Below are 8275 nucleotides of genomic sequence, written 5' to 3'. Positions count from 1 at the left end.
CTCCCGGGCCCCCCGGACCCCCAACCCCGCGGTGCAGGTGATACAGGTGCTGTTCCAGGGGTGGGCCGTGGGGGTGAGGGGGCACAGATGAGGACGAGGAAGAGGATGAGGAGGAAGAGCGAGGCAGCCCCCCTCCCAGCCCCTCGTACCCCCCACTGTGGGGAGGGGAGTGCTGGTAGAAATGGGGGAAGCGAGCGGACTTGAGGGGGCCATGGGAGGGGGGCTGCAGGGAGAGGTGGGGGGAGTCATCCCAGAGGAAGGAGGAGCCAGGCTGGGGGCGAGAGAGGGGTGGTGGGGGTGGACGGAGGAGACTGTTTAAAGTACATGGAGGAGGAGGGCATGGTGTCAGATTGTGGGTAGGACTCCTCCTCCTTCTTGATAAGCGGCCTATGGGAGGGCATCTGGTATAGGCAGGAGGACTTGGGCTCGTAGCTCCCCTCAACAAACACGTTGAAGCTGGGCAGAGAGGTGGTGGCGGCCGCCGAGATCTCACCTCCCCCCAAGTCCAACTTGGTATAGTCCGGGGTCATGAGGTCAGAGCTGTAGCAGTCGCCCTGGTAACCAAAGGACTGGGCGGAGTAGGACGAGCCTGGAGGGGCGGGCCCATACTGTGCCTGCACACATGGCATGTCTACAGAGAAGGATGGGAGGAGAAAGAGAGAGAGAGAGAGAGAGAGAGAGAGAGAGAGAGAGAGAGAGAGGGAGAGAGAGAGAGAGAGAGAGAGAGAGAGAGAGAGAGAGAGAGAGAGAGAGAGAGAGAGAGAAAAAGAAAGAAAGAAAGAAAGAAAGATAATCAGGTTGTTGTGTTATATACAGAATTTAAACATCAACATTGTAGTGATAGTGAGAGTGTAAGCGTGTGTGTGAGAATGTTGGGGAGGTGATGGTCACAGTTTGGTGCTGAAACCCACAAAACAGCAGGATCTCCTCCCTATTTATGACATTGATTATTTATGCAGTTAACAGATGCACATAATGCAATAGTATGAAACATGCGAGGAAGATGTTAGTGTGTTGTTAGTGTAATTCCCTTAATATGACACTCATTTATTCAATTAGTCAATCAAATAAAAACATGTTAGCCAATCGGTGAAGCAGATAAAAACACATTAGCCAATCAGTGAAGCTAAGCTCAGCGGTTCTTGTTCACTCGGCAGGAAACGGAAGAAAACGTTTTGGAATGTACCTTAACTTGTCTGATAACAACTGTCTTTTTTAAAATAATTTCAAAACTTTTTCTTACGTTTTCTCAAACTGAATGAGCCCCAGATTGAATCCCCATCCACTTTGCATTCAACACACCTGGTCATAATCACCCACAGCCATACATACAACCACACACCCTCACTCCAGCACAGCTAAACTGTAGGAGCAGTTTGTTAGTGTGTACTGTGTGTGAGTAGCTGTGTGTGTGTGTGTGTGTGTGTGTGTGTGTGTGTGTGTGTGTGTGTGTGTGTGTGTGTGTGTGTGTGTGTCTTTTGCCTTAGTTTATCTATCGTTTGGGGACTAAATGCGGCCTGTATCATTAAATGTTAATGGACCCCTCATGGTGCTGGACCCTTACTAACTCTGGCCTCTAAAACAACCAGCCACACACATGTTCTGTCACATACTGCCATTACAAGCTCAAAGATAGGATGGGGAACTGTGAGTGTGCACGCGTGTGTGTACACAATGAATCAAGGGAGAGGTTAATTATCATAACGACCTCCGTCTTAGACTGGGGATCACACACACAGCCCACAATGTAACCACAAATTAACAAATTAATAATAATAATAATAATAACAACAATTATTGTTAAGATTTGTATAATAATCATAATAATAATAATATATACAGTTGAAGTCAGAAGTTTATATACACCTTAGCCAAATACATTTAAAATCAGTTTTTCACAATTCCTGACATTTTAATCCTAGTAAGAATTCCATGTTTTAGGTCAGTTAGGATCACCGCCTTATTTTAAGAATGTGAAATGTCAGAATAATAGTAGAGAGAGTGATTTATTTCAGCTTTTATTTCTTTCATCACATTCCCAGTGGGTCAGAAGTTTACATACACTCAATTAGTATTTGGTAGCATTGCCTTTCAATTGTTTATCTTGGGTCAAATGTTTTGGGTAGCCCATTCATTCCTGACAGAGCTAGTGTAACTGAGTCAGGTTTGTAGGCCTCCTTGCTCGCACACGCTTTTTCAGTTCTGCCTACACATTTTCTATGGGATTGAGGTCAGGGCTTTGTGATGGCCACTCCAATATCTTGACTTTGTTGTCCTTAGGTAATTTTGCCACAACTTTGGAAGTATGCTTGAGGTCATTGTCCATTTGAAAGACCCATTTGCGACCAAGCTTTAACTTCCTGACTGATGTCTTGAGATGTTACTTCAATATATCCACATCATTTTTCTACCTCATGATGCCATCTATTTTGTGAAGTGCACCAGTCCCTCCTGCAGCAAAGCACCCCCACAACATGATGCTGCCACCCTTCACGGTTGGGATGGTGTTCTTCAGCTTACAAGCCTCACCCTTTTTCCTCCAAACATAACGACGGTCATTATGGTCAAACAGTTATATTTCTGTTTCATCAGACCAGAGGACATTTCTCCAAAAAGTACGATCTTTGTCCCCATGTGTAGTTGCAAACTGTAGTCTGGCTTTTTTATGGCGGATTTGGAGCAGTGGCGTCTTCCTTGCTGAGCGGCCTTTCAGGTTATGTCAATATAGGACTCGTTTTACTGTGGATATAGATACTTTTGTACCTGTTTCCTCCAGCATCTTCACAAGGTCCTTTGCTGTTGTTCTGGGATTGATTTGCATTTTTCGCACCAAAGTACGTTCATCTCTAGGAGACAGAACACGTCTCCTTCCTGAGAAGTATGATGGCTGTGTGGTCCCATGGTGTTTATAATTGCGTACTATTGTTTGTACAGATGAACGTAGTACCTTCAGGCGTTTGAAAATTGCTCCCAAGGATGAACCAGACTTGTGGAGGTCTACAATTTTTTTTTATGAGGGCTGATATCTTTTGATTTTCCCATGATGTCAAGCAGAGGCACAGAGTTTGAAGGTAGGCCTTGAAATACATCCACAGGTACACCTCCAATTGACTCAAATTATGTAATTAGCCTATCAGAAGCTTCTAAAGCCATACCATCATTTTCTGGAATTTTCCGAGCTGTTTAAAGGCACAGTCAATTTAGTGTATGTAAATAAGTGAAATAATCTGTCTGTAAACAATTGTTGGAAAAATTACTTGTGTCATGCACAAAGTAGATGTCCTAACTGACTTGCCAAAACTGTAGTTTGTTAACAAGAAATGTGTGGAGTGGTTGAAAAACGAGTTTTAATGACTCCAACATAAATGTATGTAAACTTCTGTCTTCAACTGTAGTTATCTATTGTTGATCAATATTAAAAACCTGCTTTTGATGGCGAGAAAAACATCTCAAGACATTTTCCACCTCTTTAGAGAAGCCGAGGTGAGCCTGGGCTCTAATGTATTAGCCTACCTGTGTGTGTGTGTGTGTGTGTGTGTGTGTGTGTGTGTGTGTGTGTGTGTGTGTGTGTGTGTGTGTGTGTGTGTGTGTGTGTGTGTGCGCCTGCGTGTGTCGTAAGTGCCCAGGGTTTGTGGTGTTTGCTCTTCGCTCTCGAGAAGGGAACTGTCAACAGCGCGCGGTTCCCATTGACGCTCTGCGCGCGCTGTGCCGTAAATCGTCTTGTTCCCACGCGTCATATTTATTTAGTAAAATATGTGACTTATCAAGCCTACTACCATCATTTTTCCTGCACGCCTCCTTTCCTCTGCGGACTCTTAACAACTGTGTACATTTGCCCTACGCACATGGCGCAGGCACAAACGTAACTAAATGACATATTTATTAAGTTCGTTTTGAACAGTGAACACAATATAACTGTACATTTTGGCTACGTGACATTACCTGTGGGCTCGAAGCCCTGGCATGACTCACACCTTACAGCGGGAGACACCTATATTAGAGACAGAGATACAGATGTCACCATGGGTGAGCCGCAGGGCTAAAGTGTAACCATGGGGACGCGCGAGAGACACGAGGTCAGGGGGGAGTTTGGAGGTCTGACTCAAACCTTCTCAGAGTGCGCGAGTTCCATCCGTCTGGAAAGGAGTGGGCGAGCACGGCTGCACTCGAGCAACCGCCAGAGTTTTCTTTTATTTCTATGACGGCCTCGCGAGTGACCCAGGCAGTTGCACTACCCACGCGGAAACAGGCCTACAGGTGTACAGAGATGAAGGGGATTTGTAACTGCCTGTGTCTTCAAGAGGAGAAAAGGAAGAGAGAGAGAGATGTTTCCTGGGTCTATCCAACAGTGGGGGAGGGGGGGCTGATGTGTTTAATTCCAATTGAAACGCTTCCTTATAAGACTATTCCACCTACCTTGCCTGAAGTCAAACGCATACATGCACGTATGGACACACCCCCATTCACACACATAGTGATGATGTAAACACAACCTAACTGATGTGTGTACCTTCTCCTCACCGTGCCCCTATGCACATACATCTACTTCTGAGTAAACACACACACACACACACACATATTCAGACAATGCAGTGTCATGTTAAAAACAAGCCAGAAGCTCTCTAATGACACCAGATTATATCCCAAAAACCGAAAATACCCTTTTCATTCAAACACCACGACCTCCACCTGACAGCAAGTTTGTGCGTGTGTAAGTGTGTATGTGTCAGTGGAGAATGTGTGTGTATGCTTGTGTGTACAACATGCATGAGTATTTGAGTGCATGCATGTGTGAGTGTGTGCTTAAGCTACATGTGTGTTAAACAGTGAGGGTTCAGGACAGACAAGCCAGGCAGATAAATGCTACCAGCTCTCAGAATCTCACGACAGAATTAGACGTTCATCCACATACTGGAACGTCAAATTTCGAAGTTGTTCCAAACTTCAAATTTCGTGTGTTTAAGGTTAAGATTAGACAATAACTCCGAAATGTTCAATTTAGGGTAAAGTTCAGACATGAACTTCGAATGGTTAAGGTAAAGTTAAGGTTTGGGATAAAAACAAACATATCACAAACAACTTCCAGGTCATCTCCCCACTTGCACAGACATGGATGGAAGTTGAATACTGAATCGTATAACGGGTGACCTGGCTGGATAAGCGTGTGTGTGTGTGTGCACGTGTACGTGTGTGGTATGATGATCAGAGAGAAGCAGTCTCTAACCTCGAGGTGTGCATTTCAACTGGACACAATGCATCCGTTCCAAAAACTGAGCGTGCTTGTTCATTGTCAGAATGCCATAGATCTAACAAACAAGACATGAAGTGCATAAGTAAATACATAATACATTCTATCGATCAAGGAAACATTCAGAAGTTGTAAAAAAAAAATGTAGATATATATATATATTTTAACGTTTTAATGGACACTCATATGGGCAGACTTGATAATTCTACCTAAATATTACAGTCAAAACACACGCACACACGCAGATTGAAACAGATTGACAGCAGACAGCGATAAAACATTCGATCTAAATCTTATTTTGTGTGTTGTTTTTTTACCAGTATGTAAACTTGATCTAAATACAGGTATGATGCAGAAACCCAGAACGTGTTTTTGTCCTAGAGGCTGTGGTCGCCTCTAACCGCAGCCTCGAGGGCCCCGTGTGTCCCTATACCGGCGGGACAGACTCCCTTTATCACCTTAATCTATCAGGAGAAAATACATGTGCTTTTAAATTAGGCTACTTTATTTTGGCCTCGAAGGTTTAAGACGTTTAACCTCACTAAGTTCATTAAGCAGATCGATATCTACAGATTTGACTAATTCGATTTTTTGGTCCTGCTTTTAAAGTCGGTGTGTCTAGTTTCAGAAGACTATTTCCGTCCCCATATCTACAGATGGAAATGTCAACTCGCGCGCACTCACTGACACAACACGCGTAGAATTATAAATCAGAACTGACTTGGAATATATTAAATTACAATTTAGACCATTCAATATCGGTTAAATTAAAATAATAAATTATGTTGTTGGTCTAAACTATATGGTTTGTTATATAAACATTTCTAAATATATAGGCCTAATATTGTACTTAATAAAATAAACGCACTATAGACCTAGCGTGAGACACGGCTGACTGAATGAAGAAACACATGGCAGAATAATAGTTTGAAATCTACACGTGCATTTGAAACAGGTTTTAAAAGCACCAACTCAGGACAGGTGCGACGACGACCCGGGCCTGTTCCCGGTGTTTTTCAGTACCTGGTGTGAAAGCCTCGCGCTGAATTGTGTTCTGTGTGTGGGGCTGGGGACTGATGCGACTGTGGTGGGGGACCGGGAGCGGGGAGTACTCGAAGGGACTGTCCGGTAGCCGGGACTCTGAGCTCGGCTGGGCGCGCTCTTCCGAACCCGGGTCTGGAGGAAAGAAACACCGGGTCACAACTAGAGACATGGGAACTCCCAAAGCACACCGAAACGGATGACATAGTTTACTGCACAAATACAATACATTCAGAAAGAGCGGAATAAAGTCGCACAGAATATAGCCTACACAGATTACCCGGATGGAACAAAACGCACAGAAATTAACAGAAAACCAGCAGGCGTAGAGGTGTGATACAGAATTAAAGGTCAGACCTAGAAAGAGAGATCCACATACATGCGACAGAAGATTGGAGGAATATACATTATTATAAGTACAATTATAATTTAGCAATAAGAAAATCTGCAAGCATCCCATAGCGCTCATTGAATGAATACTTGAATACCAAATACAGAAGTGAACAGATATTATCTATAACCTCTCTATATAATTTAGCCTACAACTCAGAAATAGAGCAATCATTTTGAATTCCAATTTCAACTCTTATAAAAGTAAAATATTGAAGATTGATGAGAATAGACTAAAATAATATAGACTAAAAGAAAAACTAGAATCACTTCACCTGCGAGCAGCATAAAAATAATATCTAAATCTAACAATTATCTATATCGTGAAATATATGAATCTATTCAATTATCATATTAAAACTTTTTCAAACAAACAATAATATTAAATGAAACTAGTTATTTGCAATTCATAAAACAAGTGTCTTCAAAAGAGCATGGCTATAATTTTGTTAAAATTGCCAGTGGTTCTTTCCCGCACTAGTCTGAGGCTCATGCACTACAGGTCTCAGGGTTCAAAGGGGTTCGTTATTAGAAAGAGAAAATAGGTTACAATATCCACCTGAGTAAGTTATGAATCTCAGAACCGAAACCTCTCCGCTCCCAGTGCGTCTTGCTGCCAGCCAGAGCACAGCTAACCGCAGACAAGAGATTTCACAGCGCCTAGCGCCCCCTCTCTGCAGCACTCACCTACAAACACGGACCCATACCCGGACTAATTCTCTCCACTAAACCGGGGACCAGTCCCCCCTCTCCGGACTCATTCTCTGAACCGTCCCGGTCGGGAGACATGCAGTCTGTTTGGAGATCACTGAACAGTTGAACTTGGATAGGTTCTTAACATTATCACGTTTCCAATAGGTCTGCGGGCTTACAAAATCTGAAACTATAGCCTAGGGATATAACACGTTTTTTGTTGTTGCTTTGTCTGACATGTTTCTATGCCTATTATTCACTCAATGTCTGGAGAATGAGTTAGGCTCAATTCTAACATGAACCTCACCAGGATACAGACAGTCGCTTCTCCCAGTCTCTCACATTCTCAATCTCTACCACACCAGAATGCTTGGCTAATCAGGAGAGGAAATGTCATATTCTGCCTCAATTGTTTATACTTCATAGACGTGGAGGTCATTGTATTCAATTACATGATTTGTTGTTTGTTTTGTAATTCAGTGTGCTGTGGTAATAGATCATATTGAATCGGTGTCAGACCGAAATAAAGCAAATAGCCTGTAACGCTTTTGAGAGCAAAAAGGCTATATGCATTTTACGCGTTTTAAAATAGCCCATTTTTTTTTAACAAAAAAGTTTTAACCTTTATTTAACCAGGAAAAGCCCATTGAGACCCATAGTCTATTTTTCAAGGGAGACCTGGCCAAGAAGGCAGCAACAATCAATACATTATAGAATTTAGACATACAACAATACAATACAATTCAACAACATAATCCAGATTTTAAAAAGCATTTACACTCCTCTGTAACAGTCTCCCATCAACATACAGAGATATGTAGACAAAAGGGCTACGAAAAAAAGCTACAATTGCACTGGTCTGTGTGTGTCCATAATGTGAACACAGGGCAGAAGGGTCTCCTC

General features: G+C 42.9%; 1 protein-coding gene across 1 annotated transcript in view; it reads right to left on the bottom strand.

Annotated features, from left to right (window-relative positions):
- The window catches only part of LOC115127489 (nuclear receptor subfamily 4 group A member 3-like), a 30667-nt gene extending 24246 nt beyond the window's left edge, over positions 1-6421 (bottom strand). The window contains 4 exon segments of the mRNA XM_065027711.1: positions 1-275; positions 277-631; positions 5225-5306; positions 6272-6421. The exon segment at positions 1-275 is cut by the window's left edge and continues 66 nt beyond it. Of these exon segments, the coding sequence (XP_064883783.1) occupies positions 1-275; positions 277-631; positions 5225-5288 (694 nt within the window). The 5' untranslated portion in view covers positions 5289-5306; positions 6272-6421.
- Between the last annotated feature and the right edge of the window lie 1854 nt (positions 6422-8275).

Source organism: Oncorhynchus nerka, linkage group LG14 (genome assembly GCF_034236695.1).
Source record: "Oncorhynchus nerka isolate Pitt River linkage group LG14, Oner_Uvic_2.0, whole genome shotgun sequence".
NCBI lineage: Eukaryota > Metazoa > Chordata > Actinopteri > Salmoniformes > Salmonidae > Oncorhynchus > Oncorhynchus nerka.
Note: the sequence above shows the minus strand (reverse complement) of the source record. Positions and strands in the feature narration are given on the sequence as shown.